This window comes from Cetorhinus maximus, chromosome 12 (genome assembly GCF_964194155.1).
Source record: "Cetorhinus maximus chromosome 12, sCetMax3.hap1.1, whole genome shotgun sequence".
Lineage (NCBI taxonomy): Eukaryota > Metazoa > Chordata > Chondrichthyes > Lamniformes > Cetorhinidae > Cetorhinus > Cetorhinus maximus.
Window position 1 is genome coordinate 96,525,412 of NC_135890.1, and position 27,384 is coordinate 96,552,795.

The following is a 27,384-nucleotide window of genomic DNA, read 5'->3' on the forward strand; positions in this document are numbered from 1 at the left end:
GTTGGTGAGTTTTACTGATGGAATGAAATTTGGAGTGAGTCAGGGTATGTAAAATGAGTTGAGGATAATAATATGGATGAGTATGATGAAAGTGTTGTGAGAGACCTGTTATGAAAAGCACTTCAGGGTTATTTATTGCTGTGATACCAGATTTTTGCCAATTATGTCCACCTTTTATTTGCTTACAAATGTCGAGTTATGTTTTCCCATCTCTTGCAGCTTTCTATTGCTGCACTTCAGGTCGAGAAATTGATTGTAGTTTCTCTGCATTTCATGTATTATCTTGAGTGAGAGTGACTCTTGTAAAATATTTATCATCTTGCACTATGGCTGAAGGAATTTATTTAGCATATAATTTAATCATTTGCATATAGTGCATGGGACCCAGCTATAATTTATATCCTGTTATTGTGTACAATCAAAATACACAATCATCATTTGTCTCTGTGCTATATAATGGATTCTTAGTAAAGGTATCACATTAGTGGAGTATTCTAAGCCACTCTTGCAAAGGTTAATTTATTTTGCAAATATAACTGTGCTTCATTATCTAAAGCAAAGACTTTCTGTTTGCAACTGGTATCTTATTTGAAAACATATGTTCCTGCATCTCCCACTACATACTTTCCACTGCAGACTGCTTTTTATCTTGCAACAGTTTTGCGGGGCGAGGAATAGGAAGGAGCAATCTGGAGGGTAAGTAATTCAAATGTCATGTCTTCCCTCCAAGACTTAGAAATACCTCGGACATGGGATTGTTATTGGGAGGGTAGTTATTGGATGATGAGTTTTAGAAGAATTCTTAAATCTGTTTTTCAATTAAGACTTTGGGTCCTTTGGTCGAATGAAAAGAATCTTAAATCTATTAATGGTACTGTGGGATAGATCTATATTGTAACACGTCACTGCTGTTTGAAATGGTATGATTCTTTCGCCAAGCTTCTTGATTCTTTTGAGGAAGTGATGACGCAAATGAACTTTGGAAAGTCCTACAACAGATACTCAACACCAAATACATCTTACCCTCTTTTTACTTTCTGTCCATTCTTCAGTTCTCTCCATGACATCCTAGTTCACCACCTACCCTTTACCTGGCACACTCCTGTGCAAATGCAGGAGCTCCTATCCCTGCCCATTTCTGCTATACAATTTTTCAGGGCCCAAGTGGTCCTTCTGTGTGAGATGGCAATTTATGTGTGCTTCCTTTAATCTAGTACTGTATTTGTTCCTCAAGGTACCTCTATCTTGGGAAACCAAATGCTGATTAGGTAACTGCTTTGCCAATAAGTTCCATTCTGTTTGCCATCAGAAGGGCCACCATTCCTGATTTAATCTGTTGCCTGATATTCTGTTTCATAACTGGGATTAGATTACATTGATACATGGCCCCATGTATCATTAAAATTTATGGGAGCAGCAGATCACATTAAATGTGGAAGATGGAGTAGCATAAAAAAAATTCAAGTTTCACTTTGCTAATTACTGCTTAATTTCAAATATAGATGAAAAAAATTATTAGTCAATAAGTGGATTTTGCGCAAAGTGAACAATTCCAGTTGCTAAGATATCAGTCCATCAGCTACCCTAGTACAATTTAATACATACATTGCTTTGTTTTTAAAAAAATTTTCTCAGCCGCCGCCTTTATTTATAATGCAGATAAATATATACCCATATAAATAACATCCATTTATAAATAAATGATCAAAAATTATTGTGAAAAAAAATGTCATAAAACAAGACATTTAATTTCAAAATGCCTCCAGGAATTTTCTTCTGGAGCCCCCTCTTGGAGCATAGGACTTGAAGTGCTCAGTTCCATTGTGGAGGTTGGTTTTCTCTCATTGGAGAGACTCAAGTTAGTAGTGGCCTCCTGCTACTAAGCACCACTATTATTCTGTGCAAGTCACATCTATGGACTACAGCTCCCGGAATACAACTTAAATTCTACCTCTATCTCTTTAATGCATTTTCCCTGAATAGGGAAAACAGGGCTTGGAAACAAGAAGCCTATTATTACGATCCCTGTGGGGAAATCATTGACCAAAATAACCAAATTTTCTGACTCCCAAATTAAATTGCCATCAAGATTCCACTTTTTGTAGCTTTCTGGGTCAAAGGTTATCACACTATGAATGATTAGTTTTGTTGAAGATTTTTTGATTGGACAAAGGAAAAAGTTCTCTCACCTGTGATTGGAAATCATTTTTACTTGGGTGCAATCACAGTTGTCATGTCCCATGGAGCTGTTAAACAGTTAAAGCTGCTGCTTCTCTCCAAGTCCAGTGGTTTTAATTTAAACCTTTCTGAAGTGTGCCCTGCTCTCCCACCCAATTCCTTCCTGTCTTGTTATTCTCCAGTTCTAGCTCAGAACGAAACCATGCGAAACATCACAGTTACTGTCCATACCTGGCAATATCACAGGAAACCAACCACCCCATGATAAGAAGTTAATATGGAAGGGCGATCCTGTTAATATAGTCTTCCTCTCTTTCCTGTTCAAGCATTCCAGCCTTGTCCCTTTCCTGGCTCATGACTAGGCTTCTAGCTGCCTTAATATTCCTAAATATGATAGTTAACTCTGAGGCCATTTCAAACATGATTGCCTGCCAAGACTAATTTGAATAAAGAACCAGGAAATGCAGCATACCTATCGTTGTCAAAGTCATTTATAGTTTTAAGTAAGAGATATATGATGTATAAATATTCCGTGTACTATGGGCAAACTCAATATTCAGTTTAACAGAAAATACTTCGTGTTTTCACCTTGCTATTTAACAAAATGCCATTTCAATCTTAATTAGAGAAGATTGTATTTTCTTTAAAACTTGAGAAATGATTATTGTTTTTCTGTTGATAAAAGCTTGAGTTGGAATACTTGTCACACCAAGCTGACGGTAACTTCAGCTAGGAAACTGACTTTTCTTGCCTGTAACAGATGTGTTGGACAGGCTTGTGTTTATAGAAATAATAAGCGATTTGCATAACACCTTATCAGCAAGTGGAGTGACTGCTGTCTAAGCAAATGTGGCAGCCAGTTTACCTATAGCAAATCCTGCAAGCAGCAATTGCAGAAATAACTGGTTTGATTTAATTTTGAGGGAGAAATGTTGACCAGGCTGCCAGGAGGACTACATTCTCCTCTTCAGTTGATGCCATAAGATTTGTAAAGTCCACCAGAATCAATGGAGCAGGTAGACTGAACCGTGGTTTAACACCTTGCCTGAATTTGGCACCCTGCATTGCTCCTTCAGTATTGAATTGGAATGTCGGGCTAGTTTCATCTGCTGCAGCGGAACTTGACCTTCCTGCTCAGAAATGAGTGCTATAAACTGAGACAAGTTGCCACTAGTAATAAAGTCATACATTTTGCCATCTTTGCTAAGCTTGAGTCAGGAAAACATTCTGAAGTGGCAGTGAATACACAAGCATCAGAAAGGCATATTTTCATGGAAGCATCATTAGGATAAACTGAATTAATTTTTTTTCCATTTGAAGCAAAGGAATGCTTTCTAAACTGAAGCAAAGTTGTTTGCTAGACAGCCAGAGTCGTCTGTGCTACCGTAAGGGTCTTTAAACGTGGCTGTTAATGTGAACAGGTTACCTTTGCTTATTACATTCTGGCAAAGATACAAGTAAGGAACCAATGTAATTTGCTTATCAAAATACTTCCAAAATAGACAGAAGAAGCCTAATCGTCTTGCAAAATGTATTATACTTACATGAGATTTTATGTCCATAATTGAGATCATCCATGAACTTTACGAATAGTAAAAAGAAAATTGTTAAATGTGAGATGGAATGCCTGAGAGCAGAGTATAGTGAGTTAGTAGAGGATAAGCAGAAATTGTCAGGGATACTTCGCAAGATGGCTGAATGACCTCCTTCTATGCTGTATGATTCTATGATTCTTAGTACTTTGCTTCCCTGTTTACAAAAAAAAATTAGGGAAGAGTTACATCTGAAGTTAACTACAATTATTACAGAAGCTCATTAAACTGAAGGAGGACAAAATGCCAGGAAGGGAAGCGTGGAAACTAGATTTGTGCCATCTGTTCAGGAAGAAGGAATGGAGCCAGACCCTCAACACTGTCCTTAAGCAAAATGAATGAAGGTTAATGCAAGATCACATGCCACACCCCAAACAACCTCCCCAAGTTTCATTCCTCTGTACCAGGTGACTGCTGGAATAGCTTTGGGATGAAAGTTTTTTTTCATTCCTTAACGGGATATGGGCACCGCTGGCTAGGCCAGCATTTATTGCCCATCCCTAATTGCCCTTGAGAAGGTGGTGGTGAGCTGCCTTATTGCGCTGCTGCAGTCCATGTGGTCTAGGTACACCCACAGTATTGTAAGGGTTGGAGTTCCAGGATTTTGACCCAGTGACAGTGAAGGAATGGCAATATGTTTCCAAGTTGGAAGGGACTTATAGGTGGTGGTGTTCCCATGTGTCTGCTGCCCTTGTCTTTATAGATGATGGCAGTCATGGGTTTAGAAAGTACTGTCTGAGGAGTCTTGGTGAGGTCCTGCACTGCATCTTGTAGATGGTACACACTGCTGCCACTGTTCGTCGGTGGTGGAGAGAGTGAATGTTTGTGGATGGGGTGCCAACCAAGCAGGCTGCTTTGTCTTGGATTGGGTAAAGCTTCTTGTGTTGTTGGAGCTGCACTCATTCAAGTAAGTGGAGAGTATTCCATCATACTCCTGACTTGTGCCTTGTAGATGATATTTTCCAAGAAGAACTTCAGAACCCTGCGAGTTTCCTCGTAAATGAGGCCGGAGATACGTTTAACACCTCCACGTCGAGCGAGACGGTGAATTGTGGATTTAGTGATTCCCTGGTTATTATCTTGGAGGACTTTCCAGTGCCGTTTAGCACCACCTTTGTTGAGACCTTTACTACTTTTGCCTCTACCGGGCATCACACCCGGAAACCAAGTCTTGTAATCTTGCACCTTCTAGATGGTGTTCAGGCTTTGGGGAGTTGAGAGGTGAGTTACTCGCTGCAGGATTCCTAGCCTCTGACCTGCTCTTGTAACCACAGTATTTATATGGCTTGTCCAGTTCAGTTTTTGGTCGATGGTAACTCCAGGGTGTTGATAGAGGGGTGTTCAACAATGGTAATGCCATTGAATGTCATGGGGGCGATGGTTAGATTCTCTCTTATTGGAGATGGTTATTGTCTGCCAATTGTGTGGTGTGAATGTTACTTGCCGCTTGTCGGCCTAAGCCTGGATGTTGTCCGGGTCCTGCTGCATTTGAACATGGACTGCTTCAGTCCATGAGGCGGTGGTAGTGGTATTGTCAATAGACTGGTAATCCAGAGATGCAGGGTAATGCTCTAGTGTCCTGGGTTCAAAACACACCATGATGAAATTTGCTTTTATTAAAAATCTGGAATTAAAAGTCTAATGATGACCATGAAACCATTGTTGATTATTGGAAAAACCCATCAGACTCACTAACCTCCTTTAGGGAAGGAAGTCTATTGCCCTTGTGAATATATGTGACTTCAGACCAACAGCAATGTGGTTGACTCTTAACTGCCCTCTGAAATGGCCTGGCAAGCTACTTAGTTCACCATTAAAAACAAGTCAATAAGGAATTACATTGGATGGACCACCCCGGCATCAACCTAGGCACCGGAAACAACAATGGGAAACTCAGCCCTGTCGACCCTGCAAAGTCCTCCCTAGTAACATCTGAGGGCTTGTGCCAAAACTGGGAGAGGTGTCTCGCAGATTAGTCAAGCAACAGTCATATTCATGGAATCATACCTTACAAACAATGTCCCAGACACCAACATCACCATCCCTGGGTATGTCCTGTCCCACCAGCAGGACAGACACAGCAGATGTGGCGGCACAGTGACATACAGTTGGGAGGGAGTTGCCCTGGGAGTCCTCTACATCAACTCTGGACTACATGAAGTCTCATGGCATCAGGTTAACGATGGGCAAGGAAACCTCCTGTTGGTTACTATGTACTGTTTCCGCCCCCCCCCCCGCCCACTCAGCCGATGAATCAGTGCTCCTCCATGTTGAACACCACTTGGTGGAAGCACTGAGAGTGGCAAGGGTGCAGAATGTACTCTGGGTGGGGGACTTCAATGTTCATCACCAAGAGTGGCTCAGTAGCACCAGTACAGACTGAGCTGGCCAAAATGACATTTCTGCTAGACTGAGTCTGCAGCAGGTGGTGAGGGAACAAGAGGGAAAAACATACTTGACACCATCCTTAACAACCTGCCTGCCGCAGATGCATCTGTCCAATAGGAGTGAGCACCGCACAGCCCTTGTGGAGACGAAGTCCCTTCTTCACATTGAGGATACCCTCCATTGCGTTGTGTGGCAATATCACTGGACTAAATGGGATAGATTTCGAACCGATCCAGCAACTCTAGATTGGGCTTCCGTGAGGCACTGTGGGCCATCAGCAGCAGCAGAATTGTACTCGACCACAATCTGTAACCTTATGGCCTGGCATATCCCCCACTCTACCAATAACACCAAGCCAGGGGAACAACCCCGGATCAATGAAGAGTGCAGGAGGGCATGCCAGGAGCAGCACCTGGTATACCTAAAAATGAGGTGTCAACCTGGTGAAGGTATAACATAGGACTATTTGTGTGCCAAACAGCATAAGCAGCAAGATAGACAGAGCTAAGCGATTCCCCAACAACTGATCTGATCTAAGCTATGCAGTCCTGCCACATCCAGTCGCGAATGGTGGTGGACAATTAAACAGCTCACTGGAGGAGGAGACTCCACAAATATGCCCATCTTCAATGATGGGGGAGCCCAGCAAAATATAAGGCTGAAGCATTTGCTACAATCTTCAGCCATAAATGCCGTGGATGATCCATCTCTGCCTCATCGTTAGGTCCCCAGCATCACAGATGCCAGTCTTCAACCAATTCGATTCAGTCCACATGATATCAAGAAACGGCTGAAGGCACTGGATACTACAAAGGCTATGGGCCCTGATAATCCAGCAATAGTACTGAAGACTTGTGCTCCAGAACTTGCCACACCCCTAGCCAAGCTGTTCCAGTCCAGCTACAATACTGGCATCTAGCTGGTAATGTGGAAAATTGTCCTGGTATGTCCTGTTTTTAAAAAAAAAACAGGACAAACCCAACCCGGCCAGTTACCGCCCCATCAGTTTGGCCTCGATCATCAGCAAAGTGATGGAAGGGGTCATCAACAGTGCCATCAAGTGGCACTTGCTTCATCATAAACTGCTCAATGATGCCCGGTTTGGGTTCCGCCAGAGCCGCTTAGCTCCTGACATCATTACAGCCTTGGTTCAAATGTGGACAAAAGAGCTGAACTCCCGAAGTGAGATGAGAGTGATTGCCCTTGACATCAAGGCAGCATTTGACCGATTTGCGGCATCAAGTAGCTCTAGCTAAACTGGAGTCAATGGGAATTAGGGGGAGAGCTCTCTGCTGGCTGGAGTCATACCTGGCACAAAGGAAGATGGTTGTGGTTGTTGGAGGTCAATCATTTCAGTTCCAGGACATCACTGTAGGAGTTCCTCAGGGTAGTGTCCTTGATCCAACCATCTTCAGCTGCTTCACCAATGACCTTCCTTCCATCATAAGGTCAGAAGGTCACCCTCTTATAAGCCTTCAACATAATCTGCTGCCCCACTCTCTCCAAACACAGCATCGCAATCTCTGTCCATGAAGGACGCTTATCAGGCCAATCTGATTATTGTCTCAAGCATCCTTTCCCTCAGTACCTTCATCCTCCACCAAACTAATCACTAGTAACTAAGATGCCCTGCTCTAACTCCATGATCTACATTGTTCCTAGTGCAAGTGCAGTCAGTGCATACAGGAGGAGTGTACTGGTACATTCAGGTTTCTCAGCATGACTTTGCTTTGTCATCAGTTAACAGGATTACAGAAGTGGTAGAATTGGAGACCACTTTTTCCACACTTCTGTTAAGCAACTGTTTTGAGTTCGAGGCTCAGTGCACTGTTTCGCTAGATAACTATTTTAGTCGATGCACCATTCTCTTGCTGCCACCATTTTTTTTTTTTTAGCCCTCTTTTCTCCTCCCCCAATTTTATAAGCCAAATGCTGCTCCACCATTCACACAATTCCTTACTGAAGATTTGGTGGTTGGAGCTTGGGAGTTATATCTGTTTCCTGGCCTCTGTAAATGTTATGTTAGTTACCAACGACCAGTTTGCTTTGTCAATATATAATCACCAAAACAGATATAGTACTCCACATTGATGGTATAATACAGTCTAAAATATGCAAATTCTCTGCCTCTAGTGCTGTAGACCTGAATTGTTAGGGTACTGACAGCTGTTGCTATTAGTAAAGCAAAACATGAGCTTATATCATCTTCAGGCCTCCGGCACATTTGGCTTGGTGGCGTGATGCCAGAAAAGATGAGAGAACGGCATTGAGTTCTCTACAAAAGTGCCCTAATGGCAATTTAAAATAGCTTAAGATGTGTGCGAGAATGTTTTGAAGTCTTTGCCTCTTTCTCCCACCTTCCCAAGGACCACTCTGTTTAAATGCCTTCTCGGATGTATTACTGAGATCAGAAACTCATCGTGTGCAGAATCTGTGTGTTATTGCCCTATCTGTGGCACATTAGATATCAGATATATCTTTGTTTGATTATTTTGCTAGAGGGTTTAGTTGATGATTTTGTTTCGAAGAATTCCATAGAAAGTTCCTGAGATTTAGTTGTGTGAAGGTTAGCATAGAAACATTTACCCAATTCATATGGAGTCCCTTTGTCTTCCATTTTAATGCAAGCATCAACTTAACACTAAGGGAATCAATGGGTATAGGGATAATGCGGGAAGGTAAAGGAGCGTAGAAGATCTGCCATGATTGTATTGAATGACCTAGCAGGCTTGATGGTCCAAATGGCTTACTCTTCTATTTATGTTCTTCTGTTTAGTTGTATGCCAACGGCATAATTCAAGGCCTATGTTTGAGTGTCTGGTATGCTGAGATATTGCAACACCCTTACAAATATTTTGGGGTTTGGAGTTGACTATTCACTGCACTGTCTACAGCTATGAAATCTATTTCTACAACCAATGTTGAATAATAAAGTCTGCAGTACTATAATCTGAAATGGCATTTTATTGACCTTTCAGAAATGTTTCCACACTTACATCCCAGTTGAAAGTCAAGGTCATGCAGTTCTGCACAACTGCCTTGATGTAATTATTATCAGGAATAAGGCTTGGCTGTGGAAGGTTTTCCTGAGTGAGCGTCAGATCCCATTTTTTTTTCTGTCTTTTTCCCTCCCCGTACTTTTAAACTGCTAGTTCCTTAGGATTGTAAATAAAGTGCACCTGGGATGCTTCAGTTGGAGGACTTCTGTCATGTAAGCTATCATTTACCTATTAGATACACAAAGAGAATTGAGTTTAGTGAAATGGCTCAAAGAGTAAAATGTGCTTAATAATCATGTTCTGAGAAAAGAATAATAGTAAAAATTGTGTTTGAAAGTACATTGTGTCACCACGTACTGGTCCACGCATGTGTAGAAGTCCAATGGCATACACACCTCAGTTTACCAAACAAAGCGACAACTCGTTTTGCTTTCTAATTCAGTTATTACGATATGATCTTAGTTTGTGGTTCCCATGGATCCCACACATCACTTAATTGGCAGGTCGCTCGGAATATATGTTGCTAAATATTCAGTGATCCGAAACTTTCAGTCGAGACTGAAAGAAAACTGTTTCAATGTTGTACTGAGCTCACTAATTCTAGCGGTTTAGCAAAGGGGCAAAATCCTGCCTTAAAACGTCTGCATATTCTGTCACGTTCTCAAATCTCTTCAGTTTAAGAAGGATCAATGAATTAAGGAATTAAAGTTACAGAACTAAATATGACTTTGCAAAGTACTGACAACCACTTTACTTTGATGCATGGTACATCGTCCTTGAAAATAAATAAGCTTGGGTTCATGTTGCCCATTGCCCCCTATAAAGATGGCAGCTATGCATGCGCCCTGGCGCACTTTGCCCCATAAAGATGGCGGCCATGCATACAATTGCGCATGCACGGTGTTGGCAGTAAGCGCAGCCTTGGAAGTATTATGGAAGAATATGTATATTCTTAATAACTTCTTGCAACCCAATGTTGGCAAGACCTGAAGTAATGCTTTACAACCAGAATCTCTGCACTCCAATCTCCCCATCCTCATTCTAAGAAATATGCTCAACCTGCACAGTTCTGTTTGACTTCAAGCTTTGGGTCTCACCATCAGTCCATCACCAAGTCTGTGCCTATTGCACTTGGGGCGGGATTTTCCACATGCACTCTTCCGGCGGCGCCGGGATCTTCCGGTACCACCATAAGTCATTGGACGGCTGGCTGGGGCACTGCCTCACCTGCAGCGGGTTCCGACTGCAACGGGGCCGGAAAATCCCGACCTTATTTACCAAAACCCTCCTCATGCCTTTTTCATTTCCAGACATTTACAATGCACTCCTCACTATCCTCCCAAGCTCATCCAAAATTATCCTGACTGCACCCTGTTCTAATTACTAATTGTGACTATTTTTCCTAACCTTCATTGACTCCCTATCGCTCAGCCCATCAATATAAACTTCCTCAATTTCAAATCCCTGCATGGCCTGGATCTTCCCTGCCACTACAACCTTCTACAGCCCAATGCCTCTGCTTTTACCCATGGCTCTTCTAGTTCTAGAATGCTGTCCATTCCTGATGCGTGGCAGAAACATCTTTGAAACTCCCTTCCTAAATTCCTATGCCTTGCTACATCCCTTCTCCCCATCTTCAATAACATCCTTAGAATCTATATCTTCAAAACTACCTCTCCTTACCTTCCTCTTATTTCCAATTACTTGTGACCCATCCCCTCCAACTTCTCCATTGTGAAGTATCTTTGGTTAAATACAGGTTAAATTTTGGTTAAATGTTGTGTGTGTAAATTCTCGTAAGTTTACTCCGAAGCTCTGAAATTCTCTCCCTAAACCTTTCTGCCCCTCGCCTTGCTTTTTCCCTTTCAAGACATTCCTTAAAACCTACCTCTTTGACGAAGCTTTTTGTCGCCTGCTCTGATATCTGCTTATGTGGCTTGATGTTGTATTTTATAATGTGCCTGTGAAGCATTTTGAATGCTTTATTAAGCAGTTGCATTAATATAAATTGCTGTTACATATCCTTTAGACCAGGAAAAATTAGCTGGACTTTGCAGCTTGGTTGGTGTCCAGGCCTCCTTGTATATTTGAATATTGTATGAAGACAGGATAGGCTTAAGCTGTGGGAATAATGTCTGTGGAACCGTGACCTGTAGTGAATACAGGGCAAGAAGAATAAATATTTTCTTTAATTTACACAAAAGATCTTTTAAGAGTAAACTCATGTTCAAATTTCTCACGCCTTCACTTCCTCTCCCTGTCCTCTGGATCCCACGAAGAATTTTTTTTTGAGATTTGTTTTGCATGCAAATGCATTTAGAGTTCCCAAGGCAAATAAAGCATTCGTCACGTACGTTACCTCTCCATCCAGAAACAGAACTGGTTAGACACAGGGAAGTGTCTCGTTATCCAACTTCATGGAAAATGTTTGCTCATCTAGAGCTTTATTTCATTCTTCGTGGTGTTGGTTCTCTGCTTTGTACTCATTTATACTTTTTTGCTAGCAACAAACACACAAAAATGTAACCTTTAGAATTTTAGTGATATCAGTTGTTTCATGTTAAATCCACGCCATTAAAAGCTTTAACAATTTCTATAGACCAGGTTTCCTGATTAGCTCTGAGCAGCTAATCTTTCCTTGGCAGCAGCTGATCAGATATTCTAGCTGCAAAGAAGTTTTGTGTTTGGATTTCACATTTGTCAAGTATCTTGTGAATTATATTTGGAGTGCCTTTAACATATATTTCCATGCATTTAGCAGAGATTTTAAGTTTCTTGATTGTATAGAAATAGCCTCAATCAATACAGAGTCATCCAACAAATACCTTGTTTGTCCTAAGCATTTGTTACAAGTTCATGTAATCTGAAGTTTTTTAATGTTTTTGAGCCTCTTCCACTTTTCTCTACTTTCGTTTCAATTATGTATTTTTGTATGTTCATGTTCTGGTTGGTTTGTGGGAAATGTGACCATTTAATGTGGGTCATGTGGTTAATGGGAACCAATTGAATGGGTTTCCTGGTGTCATGCAGATCAGTAAGAGTAATGGCAACAATCGCTGCTGTGACCCACAGTGGATTTGTTCCAATGGGATTTAAGTAGCACAAAATCTGTGTAGTAGCTGGCTTCCAACTAAAGCATTAGCCCAGTTTTGGCGATTCCCTTCCAAGTACACCTTCCACCACTTCCATGCCCAACTCGGGTGTCTCCAGCTGGGATCTGACCAGATTCCAACAGGATCATTCTTTGTCATCATCAGCTGCTATGTCACGTCTGACTGAACGATTCTGGAACAGACTGACCTTAAGACGCAATGGTTGTCCCACAGCCTTGACTACCCTCCAACCCAACTCTTCCATACTACTTCATTCCTACTCTCTTAACTTCCATTTCAGGCTGTTGACTGTGTGCTGTCGAATGTACTAGTGACTCTGGAACTACTGCACCCCTAAGCAGAAGAATGTCTGACCTTTTGTAGATGTAGATCCCAGCCCACAATACTTGTGTAGCATGCTGTAGACTTTGAAAGAGGTAAACAATCGAAGTTGAGTGGATCACAAAAGTAACCTGATTGAGAGGCATTCACAAGTTTTGGACACAGCGGAGAAAAGGCAAACAATAGAAGGTTAATAATCTTTCTGCCGTAGAGAAAATATGCAGTGATTAATTTCAAGAACTGTATAAAAGGAGTAAGAAGAATTATTGTGTGTAATTTTCAAAAATTGTTTAAAATATAAATTATGAAAGCTTTTGGAACCTATTCACTCGTCACTAGAACTGTGTATAATGCAGAAGAAGTCATTGTAAAGTATGTTGAAAAGTTTCACTATTCAAGTTGTGTAGGTTTGTGATTGTCTAACTAATGTTTAAAAAATACATAGAAAACAAACCTAGTTTAGTTAAACAGATTAGCATATTGTGCAGTCCAGGAAAGTTTCTTTTTATGGGATTTATTCATTCTTGTATTGGGTGTTGAAACAAATAATTGAGTGGCTTGGCAGCTTAACGTACTACACCATTGAGGAATTGAGGATAACTTGGTTTTGGGTCTCAGTTTCTATTGGTGTTCAGGCTCAGTCTTCATTAGATCATAAGAAACAAGAGCAGGGGTAGGTCATTTGGCCTATCAAGACTGCTTCACCATTTACGGCTGAACCGATTGTTGCCTTAACTCCACTTTCCTCCCCCCCCCCACACACACACATAACCCTTGGCTCCCTCACTGATCAAAAATCTGTCTCAGCCATGAGTACGTTCATTAACCCACCCTCCACTTTTCTGTGGGGAAGAGAATTCCTAAGACTGATGATCCTCTGAGAGAAGAAATTCTTCCTTATTTCTATCTTAAATGGGAGACCCCCTTATTTTTAAACTTGCCCCTAGTTCTAGATTTCTCCAAGTGGGGAATCATCCTCTCAGCATGTACCCTGTCAAGCTCCCTTAAAATCTTATGTTTCAATAAGATCATCTCTCATTCTTCTAAATTCCAATGAGTATAGGCCCACCTGCTCAACCTTCCATTGATGGTCCCTTTTGAGGTTCCCAAGCACAGCACCATGCACAGGTATGGTGCATAACTGGAGGAAGAGAGTCAGTCAGGATTTCATTACAGCTTATTCTTCTCCCTTCTCCTCCACCTGGCTACACAGTAGCGTTGTGGAAGATGGTGATCGCTATCTGTTCACCTTGACTAAGGTTAATAACACCCAGGGACCCCAAAGGAGTGAAATAAGGTTTGATCCTGGATTTTGCTTTTGGGTTGCTACAGTTGGTAGGGTTAGGGAGAGGAAACATGGACAAAGATTTCTACTTTTGATTGCTATTCAATTTCCTTTCTTGGAAAGCTCTGTGGAGCAGAAGTGAAGACAGGACTGGACTTTTGCGCAATGGTTAAACAATCTGCTGGCAATCACTGTTCGGGATCACACGTGAATAATTGCCATTTGGATAAGGTGCTGAGTGATAGCCAGCACAAGTGAAACCATAGCCTATGAGTTAACATCTTCAGGAGAATAGGGGGTGGGGGGGGGCGGGGGCAACATTTCATTTTTTTAAGAAAATAAAATAGAAGTTCAGTGTTAGTTAAAATTGTTTAGATCTGAATGATCTAATCCATGGGTGATTATTTGAAATCATGCCTTTTTACCAAAGGTTCTCTTTATCATTGGCTTCTAGCATAAATTCTGTGTGCGGTGTTTATTGGAAGGGAGCCAGAGCTCCTAAACTATTACACACTTCTTCATTCTTAAGAAATTTTAAACAGCTGCACTTCTTCCAAAATAGGCATTATAATAAAAGTAAGAGGTCCTCCATTTTTCATAAATGCCATAATTTGTACCTAGGTTTCTCTGAAGCAGTAATTTTTTTGGAGCTGCTTTTATAAAGATTTGTTACATGCAATTTATTCCATATGCAGTCTGTTTATTTGTGTCTTGTTTTGGTCTTGTATGAAGAGAATTTGTACACCATTAAAACTGGAAATGGTTTTATTTTTGCCTGGTTACTTTGGAGTTGCTTTAATACCAGCCATTGTGGGGAGCGGGTACCACTGGCTATGACTTGTGGTTACTGCCAGTGGCACAAGACCTGCACAGGGGACCATGGGGCAGTTGTATCCGACTGACTGCATAAAAGCAGTTTCTGAGTAAGTCCAGCCCTTTGAGGATGCACACATTTGTTAGTCCCTCTGGGCCATACAGTTCTTCCCAGGAAGGAAGATTGGGTGACTTGCTCTTTGTCACCCCCACACTTGGGTACCAAAAGTATTAAAAATAGAAAGAAAGAAAATAGTTTCATGCTGGAGTCAACTACATGCTTCATGTTTTTTTCTATATTAAGGAGGCTGTATAGGTGTAAGTTGTTGAGTTCACACTGAGAAAATCTGTTGAGTGTTGATAGAGTATGGGATGCTTTGCTATAAGGAATAGTTGAGGCAGAAGCTACTGCATATTCTAAGGGGAAAGTAGTTTTATATTTGAAGCATAGGAAGATGCATAGCTGTGAAGAGAGAGGTGAACAGTAGGAATGGTTCTGGAATTGCCCTAGTAAAGAGCTTACAGTGCTGTAAGCCTCGTTGGTTCAATGTTTCTCAGCGATTTGTGCAACTCCTGGGCAGTCCAGGCGAGTGTCGGTTTTCCAGGTCTTTTCTTGAGTATTGTAGAAATCTAGAATTTTCAGTTTGACAATTAAACCAGCAGAGTGCTTTAAGCACACAGAATGGGATGATACCATCATTGGACAATTGAATATGTCTTCCTTTTACTATTCAAATTTAGTGCTATCTGTGTCAGAATACACTGGAGTCAGGGCACACATGTATCACCTATTTCTTAGTTGTTTGAGAAGAGGAAATAACATTTGAGAATTATAATGGAAACTGAATTGGAATAAGCTAGTTAAAAGAACAATTGGTAATAAACTTTCTCGGTAGATGTAGTATAGTTTATTTTCATAGCTGTACCCATGGAGCTGATTTATGAGAGAACAAAATTCCCAGTTGTTCATTGACCTCTTGTGGCCGCCTTTAAAACTACAATACTTCTCTGACACTTGCAGTCGTGAGCTTAAAGAATACACTATGTCATTATGTCATCCATTTTTTTTAAAGTTTGGAATTTGAGCTCTGATTGTATTAAGGGAACTGCATTAGGTGAGCTCTTGAATAATTGTAACTGAATTAGCATAAACAGAATGCCACTATAAAATGGCTCTTCTGTTTGGTGTAGTAAGCAACTGATAGATTAATGAATTACAGACCACCACAAGTGAACAGGCCTAGCTATTCTATCTGTTCTTCAAATTGCAGTAATGTTTTCTTGTGTGATTTTTAAACACTTTGCTTCAAGTACAGTGGATGTAATTAGCCCTCTGTTCTGCACCTTGAAATCAAATTAATTCCGAAATATATGGCTGTGACCAGACAAAGTAAGCAAAAAATCTTCTCCATGTTGTAAATAGCAAATGCTTAATTCCAGTACAGCTGCACAGGAAAATTGCCTCCTGGACAGAAAGCTGTTTTCTCTGACACATATTTTCCAAAACCTGAATATATGGATTACAATCTTTTTTACATTTTATCTGTCTGTTTCTATCTCACTAGTTAGCTGTCTCGACTTTGTGTATATATCTTAGTCTATCGCTGTATATTTTACATTCACACTTGCCTTTCTATGTATTTCCCTGCCTATCTCTGTGTCCAAGTTTAATAGACAGTACCAACAACAAAGTGGGTTTTCCAAGAGCTTTTACTGAACTGTAACAAATGCCTGTTTCACAACAGGACAGTCATAATGAATTCAAGAGTTATTTACAGTTATAAGTAAAAACCTGCGGATATTGGAAATTGAAGGATTGAAATGCTGGAACTACACAGCAGACTAGTCAACATTCTGAACAAGGATTCACATCATAAGCGATAAATTATCTTTTTCCTCTACAGATAGTGAGCCTTTACACAATTTTTTTCTTTTTATTTTACTTGCAGCTGTGGTGTTCCCCCACCACCTCTCCCCACCCCCCCACCTTTTGCAGCCACAATTTGCAGTCATGGGAACAATTATTTACTAATTGGCAATTGTGTGGGAAAACTTCAGGCTCCTTAATTGGGTGCATTGCATATTACCTTGGGCATAGCTATTCTCCCCTGAAAAGTCAAGGTCACAGTTGCAGTTCTGTAAGGGTAAAAAAACAATTTAAATGAATGTTCCTGCAATTTTATCAACTACAGAGAAGGAAAGTCTTACTTATAAAATTGTGTCTTCAAATGTATAATTACAGGGCCGCAAAGAATTCCTTGTCTTTGCAACTTGACTAATTTTTAAAGTTTGATTTGGGCATCAGCTTTTCCTAAGCTTTGGCAATTTCAAGCCAAATTTTATTTTGACTGCTGAACCCAGATGACTAATATTCAACATTCTCAGAATATTGTCTCTCCCCCCACCACCCCCAACAATTTGAATCATTATTAAAAATAGCAACATAGAAAATATGGCTTAATGGAAAATCATTTCAAATTTCACTGCTGCTATCATTGCATCCTCAGAAATGTCATAAAGGTGAAATTGCACCTAATTAGAGAAAAGACATTGTTTACATCAGCAACTAACTCTGCATGGATCATCAACTTACCTATTTACTGATATGTATGTATATTTAATGGAAAAAAATGAGCTGATCCATAAGCCAATGTAAAAATGCAACCCTTTGCTCAGGCAAATAAACCATTTCATTGGTGCAAATATTCACTATTTTGCGCCAGCTTCTGCTTTTTGTTTTGCAGTCTCATTTAAAAAAAATGTTTTGTTGTGCATATTGTAAATTACCCTTTCCTTTAACTTACAGATTGCACAGAAGTATAATAATCTAAACTGGGGTGTCATAACCAAAGGCACATTGCTCTTTCTGCAGTGTTCTAACTCAGTTTGTAGGAAATGCTTAACAATTTGCACGAGTTTGGAAGTAAGGCCATACTCTGCTTTCCTGGCATTGAATTAAGAACTAGTCCACGTCCTGGTTTGACCTTCTGCTTTGTTTGTCTCAAACAAGGTAGTGGTTGGGATTAGAGAGGCTGAAATCAGCCAGGACTTCTATCTCTGATTTCTGTCCTGTAATCTCTGTGTCAATGTTGGGTGAAGGCTAGATTGGATATGGCTCTGATGCCCCCACCTGCATTGAATATATCAAGCCTTGTAAATGGCCACTTGGTCAAGGTACCTGAGAATGATTGATACTTTTGGACCATGGACCAGTAGTTTCAGCAATGCCTGAAGAGGAAGAGAGTAGGATACTTAAGTTCTTCCCTTATGAAAATCATTCTTGTGTTTTTCCTTAATTAAGGGGCCAGGTGAAAAAAAAATGTGTGATGGAAGTGAATGAATGGGTGTGAACATTTTGACACCACCAGCATCAGTGTGCTTTTCAAAAATCGCATATGCTATTGTTTGTGTTACTGAGTAGTACATTTGTACTCAATTTTCATTCTATTACATTTATGGTTTCATGAAGACAATATTAAACATATATAGGTGTACAAAAATTGGACTGTAAATTTGAATTATTTTACTTTGTGTGATTCAGGGAGTCGTCGTATTGTGGATGTCATGGATGTGAGTACACAGAAGGGGATTGAGATGAGTATGTCACAATGGGTGAAATACTACGAAACACCTGAGATGGAAAGAGAGAAGCTCTATAATGTCATAAGCCTGGAATTCAGTCATACGAAACTTGAGAACCTGGTCAAACGACCCAATGTGGTAAGAAAATTATATTCATAAGTAAATTCATTTTTAACAGGATCCGAAGTAACTATGCAAGGCAGAAGATCAACATTTGATTGTTTTAATTGCCTCATTTGATTGGAGAAGTAACTTCTGTTACGGGCTATAACATATATCTGTGTCTTAATGTTTTAACACTTGTCATTAATTTCTGTGTACTAATGTAACCAATGTGGTTTTAAAAAAGCCCATGGAATAAATTAAGTCTCCAAATTGAAGTACTTCTCACTCAATATTTCAAACTTAAGGCATAATGTTAGCTGCAGGTAAATTTTCCAAGTTATTGCATTTTCATTTGGTTGTTAACGACATGTTAAATGGGGTTTTATTAGCTTTCCTGGAAGTATTTTATAAATTCACTTAAATTTCTTAAATTAATACATGTTAGCACTCCAATTAACAATTAAAAAAGATTTAACTGGCCATTTACCTCATTTACTTTTGATTCAAAAAGATTTTCAACTCTTGAGAATTATATTGATGCTAAAGAGATTTAAATTATGAGTGGGTTGCATAAACTTGTATTCACCTGAGTATAGAAGATTGAGTGATTTGATCAAGGTGTTCAATATGCATAAAAGATTCAACAGGGTGGATCCAGAGAAACTATTTCTTCTCGTGGGGAATGAAGTATTTTAAAATTACAACTAGGCCATTTAGGAGGGAAATCGGGAAGCATTTTTTATGCAACGGGTTGTAGGATTCTGGAATTCTCTCCCCTAAAAGCATCCACAATGAACTTTCAAGACTGAGGTGGATAGATTTTTGTTAGATAAGGGTATCAAGGGATAGGGATCTAAGGTAAGTGAATGAAGTTAAGGTGCGGATCAGTCATGATCGAATTGAAAGGCTGGAAGCATGAGTGGGCCACTTCAGTTCCTATGTTCCTCATTGCCTGGAGACCTGGAGAAGTTACCATCTCTGGGCTGGGTTCTTTGATAAGTTATGAGTTCGTACATGGTGATTCAAGAATGAACACTACTATTTGAGTAGCATCATTAGCGTAATATTATCCCGAAAGGACTAAATGAAACATTTTGCGTACAATTTTTATTTAAAAACAAACATCCATGTTTTCTCTATCTCCTTTTCCATTCCTGTTGTACTTTTAATTTCACTTGAGCTCGAGGGCTGGAAATCCTTGATAATCAAAAGCAGATGTGATAAATGATATGTTAATTTCTTTTAATGGTGTTGGTTAAGTGATGAATAATGGCTAGGACACCAGGAGAATTTTTCTGCTTTTCAACTAGTGCCATGGGATCTTTTACATCCACCTGAATAGGCAGCCTAGGTTTCAGTTTAACCTGTTCTCCAAAAGAGAATACTTGCTACAATGTAGTGCTCTCACAAGTATTGCACTGCAGTATTAATAATGTGCTCAAATCCTGGAGTAGGGCTTGAAAACATAACCTTCTGTCTCCAAGGTGAGTATAGAAACAGTGGGCCAAACTGGCACCCCTAAGTTTTTGTTCATCCATGGAAAAGAGGAGACATTTTCCTATTTTTGATTAAAAGAGGAATTGTATTGCTTGCTTCATCACAGGAGCCAAAAATTAACTTCAAATATTTTTTACTTAACTTGCCTCTTGGATCCCAAATGTCGGGGTAGAGCCAAGTAGTTTTTTTTAAAAATGGGTTTTCCTCCCTCATTCTCGGCAAGTCTATCCATTGAGTAACTGGACCCACGGAGCCAGGTTAGACTTTTCTCTAGTTTAGCAAGAAGAGCCATGCCTTTTTTTCATACTAACAGGTACTTCTGGAGTGGCCCTGAAGCTTCATTACCATCCATGTGATTATTAAAGTAGTTTTTGAATGCTGAAACGGTCAAAAATTTGGAACCCCAGCACTTTTGGCTGGTGAATAGCAACATGTCAAACAACCCATTTTGTGCAACGGTGCAGATCTTCATAGAAAAGTAGAAATTCAAATACTGTCAAAAGACAGTGGTTTTAAATATAAACTATTGGTGCCATTTATACTTGTTTGTGAAGCAAGCGGGTTGTATAATCAAAGACTTGCATAACTCTATCTGACAGCCCAAGAGGGAGATTTATAAATAAATCTGCCAAAATCCAATGATTAGTGCAAAGTTATATTTAGAATTCGAACAAAATCTGGAGGACAACATTGTCGTAATCCAATATCCTCTGCATCCTGGAAATACTCAGCAGATCAGGCAGCATCCGTGGCGAAAAAACAGAGTTAATGTTTCAGACCGGTAACCCTTCATCGACCTGAAATGTTAACCCTATTTTTCTCTCTAAAGATGCTGCCTGACCTGCTGAGTATTCCAGCATTTTCTGTTTTTCTTTCGGATTTCCAGCATCTGCAGTATTTTGCTTTCGCATCCTCTGCATCCTGTTCATTCGAGAAAGTTTTTGTGTGGCACTTGGTAGAGCAAATGTATAGCAGAGATACGTTTTCAGCAGGAGACTGAACTGCTTTAAACTACTATTGTACGAGGATAATTTCAGTGAGATCCCAACATTGTAAAAGAGTTCCCACTGTAGGTGAACATTTACAAACAATTAGATCTAAGGTTTTGGGGGGGTTGGCCAATTCAAAATCCCCAAAGTGTATGGTGCAGCTTCAGTTTTAATAGTGGTCTTTATTTTCTGTATGACGGGATGCTAAAGGAAGCTGATCACCCACTTTGGATGCTAAACTTTGTTTTTTTGGTCCGTTTGTTTGACTCCAAGTTTGTATTTTCTTCCTATTTTGGGATTCTCTGACCAAAGGAACAAATAATCTGCTCCCAATATTTTGTCACAACGATTTAGACTTCCCATCTGCAGCTTAAATTTGGATACATTTCTGGGGAGGGACAGAACTTTCACCCATTGTTGAGATGCCTCTCACCCCCAACAGAGTGCCTGCTCATGGGGTCATTATGCTTGTTGGAGGTGGCTTCCTGACCTTAGCTGGGAAAAGGGTCCTGGCGTGGAAGCCTTCTGGCCTGTTTTTTTTTTTAATTCATTCATGGGATGTAGGCGTCACTGGCTGGGCCAGCATTAGGCCATCCCTAATTGCCCTTGTTCAGAGCGATTTTAAGGGTCAACCACATTGCTGGGGGGTCTAGAGTCACATTTAGGCCAGACCAAGTAAGGAAGCAGATTTCCTTCCCTAAAGGGTATTAGTGAACCAGGTGGGTTTTTACGATTTCATGGTCGTCATCAGACTTTTGATTCCAAGTTTTTATTGAATTCAAATTTCACCATCTGCCGTGGTGGGATTCAAACCCCGGTTCCCAAAAGATTACTCTGGGTCTCTGGAACACTAATCCAGTGACAATACCATTATGCAAGTTATCCATGGTGACTCTTGTATATCTTGTGCCACTAGCTGAAGAGCAATTGGCCAAGCTTTCAGCAGTTTCATCCCTGACTCCTACCAAATTTTCAGCAGATCATTTTGGGAGCATACACCCTCACTGGGACCTCGATGTGCATAAAATGTGGCACTGTGTACTCTCATAGTCATGCACTGTTCCACTGCACTGCCTTACAGTGGGTCCATGTTTTCATCCGAATTATTTACATGACATTCACATTTTTCCTTCCTTATCTCCCCCATTCAAAGGTATAATTTGTATAAGGCCCAGATGTATGCAGTCTGTAGTTACCCCATTTCAAAAGTGGCCATTTCTTTGTGTGATCTCAGTGAGGATTGTCGGGCTATTTTTCTCATTGCTATTGCTGTCAGGCCCATCCTGTGCTCATTGATATCAACAGACATGCCCTTTGCTATAGCCATCATAGTCATGTGATTGATAGAGAAAATCTTGTTGAATTTGTTTGCTTCCCCCAGTACAGGGACACTGAACTCAATTGTAATGGTCTCATTGCTGTTTGAGTTGAGATCTGCTTGCCCTGCACAAATTAGGGAGCAAGCCACTGATATTCTTGGTCTGTGTGTTTCTGCCACACCCAGAAGTTTATTGACCCAGTGAGTCTTAGTGAAAGCTTTAGTCTAGTTGAATAAATTTATTCTGTGATGTATTTCAAGTTGGTGGTAGACCAGTGATGTCTAAACTCCTTGTGGCCCACAAGTCCAGGCAATCTGGCGCTCAAACTCCTGGCAACCATATTATTTGGGCTTACTTCCTGCTTGCTAGTTTGTCCAGCTTACACTTCATGGAATTGGAGATTAAGAAAAGACCATTCTTAGTTAATGGACAAATCCTAAATCAGAATGAGAAGAATTTTGGGATAAGTGCAAATTAATGAAAATATTGATATTCAAGTTTTACTTGTGATCAATAAGGTACCTTGGTGTTCACCAAAGCTGTCCATGCGAATACAAAAAATTACAGACGCTTCTTGTTTGAATTTTTTGTAAAAGGGATGAAATTTGTCATAAAATGGAAAATCGGATAATGCATGTTTTTTATAACTATCATGAACAAAATTGCATTCTCAGTAATCACAATTCAAAGCCACATGTTTCTATGATGTTGTTTGCACAACTGCTAATTATGAAGAAAATGGACACTCACCAGTTTTCACTGAGAGAAATCTTGAGGCTCAAATTTATTTCAGTGCATTGGGGGAACTGTGTTTCAATAATGTGTGTGTTTGGGATTTGAAAAAAAAAATCTAATATTGCACTGTCAGTAGATTTTACCAGCGTGATTTACTGTGGAAACTTCAGAAATGAATTAGTACCAATTCATATGTAGAATATTGTGATTAGCAGAGATATTCTCAACAAATGCAATGCTGTTATATTTCTTCATTTGGCTCTATTGAGAAAATACTGATCTGTAACAGAAAACATCGTAGGCTTTAATTATGATTCAGGCTGATTCAGGCAATAAAAAGTTTAAGAATTTAATTTCAAACCTCCTTACCATATATTTGGAACATATTAAATATTCAGCAACTGCTCTTAACACCTGTGAAAAATGCAATGTGAAGAGAAGATCTTTTGTTTGGTGATATTTTAACGAAAATTGCTTTGGTAGCAAAGCATAAGGAAGGGGAGTGATATTCTAGCAACTTCCTGTGAATACACAGCTATATCTTTAATAATTTGAGGCTATGTTAACCTGCTTAATTCGGTTAGAAACAACAGTACTGTTCATGCTGAATCTCTAAGCAAAGCTGTGTCCTGAGACAGTTTTCCTGTCAAACTATTGTCCAGGATATCAAGGTTAGCTCTCGGTCTTTGTGATTAATGCTGTCGGGTAACAATAATTTAAGAACATTCTTTACGGAAGGTGAAGAAAAAAATGAATAAGAATTTATAAGCGATTGTAAGAATTTATAAGGGATTGAAGGCAGCTGTGAGGGAACAATTCAGAATGGCCTTAAGCTTGGTTGAAAAGAAAGATTTGGAGAAGGTTTTTAAGATTTAGGGAAAGGAGAGGTGCAGGGACTTTTAAGGAGAGAGTTTTACCGTGTACTGAATGGCTGGAACTTCTTCCACTGACAGTGGGCGCACACAAGGCAAGAGTTTGCAAGGTTTTGTAGGACATAGAGTATTATAAGGACTGAACCTTTGGCTTAATGGTAGCATTCCAGCCTCCAAGCCAGAAGATGATGGGTTCTAACCCCACACACAGCCCTGGAGAGTGGAGATTAGAATTTGCTCTCAGTGCTGGGTTGACATCCAGCTGGGCTCTCCCATCGCTGTGGAGTGACCACTGGCTCAGTAAGTCAGAAGGGATCGGTTTGGCCCCTACTCTCGACAGTATCAGTGAGTAGAGACGGGCACGCTAGCTCTGAATACAGGATTGATGTTAACCGGTCAGCACATGAAGTTGGTCTTCGTCCCACCCTGCAACCCACACCCCCCCTCCCACCCCCGCATTATAAAGGGTATGCCAATTTTGTCTTAGTTGCAGCCTACCTAGGAGAAGATACTTTGAACTCAAAATTCTTATGGAAGGAAATGGGGAAACACCTGATGACCCTCCCCAAATTCCAGTTTTTAATAAAAAAAATTCCTTGACTTGTGAAGAATGAGCATCAGCATTACAAAACTTGTATCCAGCAAAATTCTCACCTGAATGTTGTTTGCACCCAGAAATACATTTTCTGTCATCTTTCTCATTTCACCCAATGAATTCCTATCCACTGTTCCTTCACTTAGCACTTAGTTCCTTTCAGCACATAGATATTTATTTAATGTCTTCATTTCTGGCTCCTGGTGCTGATTTTAAAGTTCCTCTCTTTGTCTATCCTGCAAGGATGTCTTCAATTTTAAATCAACAGTGGGAGCTTGGATTGAAGTCAAGCGTTGAGGGGGCAAGCTGTCAGATAAATATCACAGTACTGGCGCAGCAGCTGAAAGCTATAACTGATGAGAACATACTGGTATGACACAGTTGGATCTTCTATCTTTGGTGACATTGATTCAGTAGAAGGGAAGAAGCCAGCCAGGAGAAACTTCTGAGGGAAGGGTATGATCTATGTATAACCTGCCTACCTGTACTTTTAGCCTCAAATGGTGACAAAGGCATCTAGTCTTGCATGTGAATATATGCAATTTTGTTGAAAGAAATCGGGTTGAAGAAATCGGTCTGTAATTTTATCAGGATTCCATTACTTATGCTCAACTATTTCTGAAATATCCACATTTTCTTACCCTTCTATTGCACTGAAATGAAAATAATTTCAATTGAAATCATTCTTGCGACTAAAGTTGTTTCATGATATGTCGCAAAGCTATTATAAATCTGTAATTCTGTGGTTGATGCGAATTTATAAATGTTCCAAAATGAGCTCCACATTTCACTTTAAAATGTAGTTGCTGCAAATCCTGAAGTAATGCCGTATTCAGTGTTTGCATTTATGTACGATCCAGATTTTGGGAGTAATGGAATTTTTTTCATCTGAAATGTGGAGCTGAATGCAATATAGGTAAGTGAAAAATTGAAATCTAAAAATTGATATATAATAAAATCACAGGATTAGTCATTTGCTTAGTTTCAATCTTTTGATTCAGTGATCAATCAAACTAATCAATGTAAAACACCCAGGAACAACCAAAATTAATTATTCGTATCCAATAATTGGGATGAAATAATTAGGATGTTTGAGGGGGGGATAAAAAGGTACATGATGATACAGATACTGTGTTTGAGACAAGTATGTAAACATTGCAGAGAAATGGGTACTATTGCTAATTTAAAATAAGTACATCCATATAAGGATGAAAAAGGTGAACATTAGCAGCATGGAAGTTCACTTCAACTGACTTAACAGAGATTGAACTGTACATTCAAAGTAATTTTTTTGCTTGTGTAATTTCAGATGTTTGTGTTTTCTCACTGTGAATTGGGACAAGCTGGTTGACAAACCTTTTGGTTTCACACTTTCTTCTTTTGTCATTGTTTCCAAGGACTTCTGCCTTTTTTTATTTGACCCTTTCTCCATAAGTGATGGGCTCCAGTTCTTTTGGTACTGGCAGCCCAGCAGTTTCTGACCCAAGTGCGCATTTTTCATACGTGAACTGAGAGATGAACTGTCTGCTGTGAAGTGTTAACATGTTGAAACCTAGCTGTTTCTTTTCTTTTGGTTTCCCTCCCCAGCCCAGGGGCACTGAGGGCAATAGTAGTGCCACAGCAACTATTCATTCTGTGATAAGCAACCTTAGCAGAGACTGGGGATAGCATCCACAACATTCTAGTCCCAAGTGTTTTGTTATTTCAGTGTGCAGTGTCTTTACCCAGTAACCATCAGGGGAGTGCTCTAAGAGCTTCTTGAATGATTAAATCATCATCCAGTGATTGCAGCCCAGCATCTTCAAGTGCTAATATTGAGCCATGAATCAAAGGCCCTGATTCCAACTTGCTCAGAAATACCATTAAGTAAGTTAAGTAGCAAGACTAACATGATTCTCCCATGCACTAGATAATTAAGGTGACTTCCAGCTTTTGAGTGACTTTAGCAACAGGGTTTCCAGGAGTTTTTGTCTCATACATTTTGCTCCTTGTTAAACAATATCTTCCATTGGTGAGGATTTTGTAGATTTGTTGACATTTTCAGTGACATTATCCTTGATCACCTTTTCCAAGAACATTTTGCTACAATATTGTGACCAGTTCCCTGCCAATAGGGATCACATTTGGCAGAGGAAAGTTCATTTAAACTTCTCATCTGTGCTTTGCCATGTGCTGGTGTTTCAGTTGAAACACCATTTAAACCAATAAATACCTTTTCAGGCATCTGATTCTCTTACAAGTAACACTAGGGCACTCGTGCCCAAAAGAACTATTGTCGGATCAGCAGCACATTCACCCAACCATTCTTGAGCACAGTACCAAGCATGTAATGATGTAACTGACATTTGTGAAACTGTGGGTTTTGAGCCTTGCCAACATAAGTCAATGACAATTTGTGCTACCTAGAGGCTTTTGCAGAAGCCAACAGCATTATTCTGTCCTAGCTGTCTAAACCTTTCAGCGCTGTTCTCTTTTTGCTCCAGCCTGTGCGCCCTGCAGCAGGCATTTCCAAACAGTCTGGTTTCATCACAGTTATAAACCTGATATCCATTTAAATACTCCCAGGAAAATTATTTCTTGGAATCTTCCTTTGTTAGACTTGACAAACTCAGCTTTGGCAGGTAGTTTTTCACCATGAATGGTGAAGTGCTGGTTTTCATGTTATGTCTCAAGTTCTAATAAGCACCCAATGATACTGCTAAATTTCTAGTTCTGTGATCTAGCTTTTTTGTTTTGATGTGTTTCTGGCTGCTGATCTGAATTGCTGAACTTGAACAAATGATTTGCAGTACATGATAAAGGGCCTTAACATGGGCCAAGTAGATAGCTGTGTGCTGCTTACTGCCATTTGTTACTTTGATTCCACAATTGTAATAATGACTACACTTGGAAGGTACTTCTTAGACTGTAAAATGTTTTGGGATACCTTGAGGCTGGGAAAGAACCAAAAAAGCACAAGTTCTTTCTGTTCTTTAGTTCTAAATTATCTCAGTGTTCAATA

The 27,384-nt window shown here is 39.9% G+C and overlaps 1 protein-coding gene across 19 annotated transcripts in view; it reads left to right on the plus strand.

The window, feature by feature from the left end:
- kdm2bb (lysine (K)-specific demethylase 2Bb) overlaps positions 1 to 27,384 on the plus strand; it is a 252,681-nt gene that overhangs the window by 63,514 nt on the left and 161,783 nt on the right. For 16 of the 19 annotated variants that reach the window (XM_078554196.1, XM_078554183.1, XM_078554193.1 and 13 more), the window contains one exon: positions 18,231 to 18,409. In XM_078554196.1, the coding sequence (XP_078410322.1) occupies positions 18,231 to 18,409 (179 nt within the window). Of the gene's footprint in view, positions 1 to 661; positions 697 to 18,230; positions 18,410 to 24,626; positions 24,754 to 27,384 lie in introns of those variants that run through there. The other 3 variants (XM_078554202.1, XM_078554201.1, XM_078554203.1) reach the window with 3 other exon arrangements.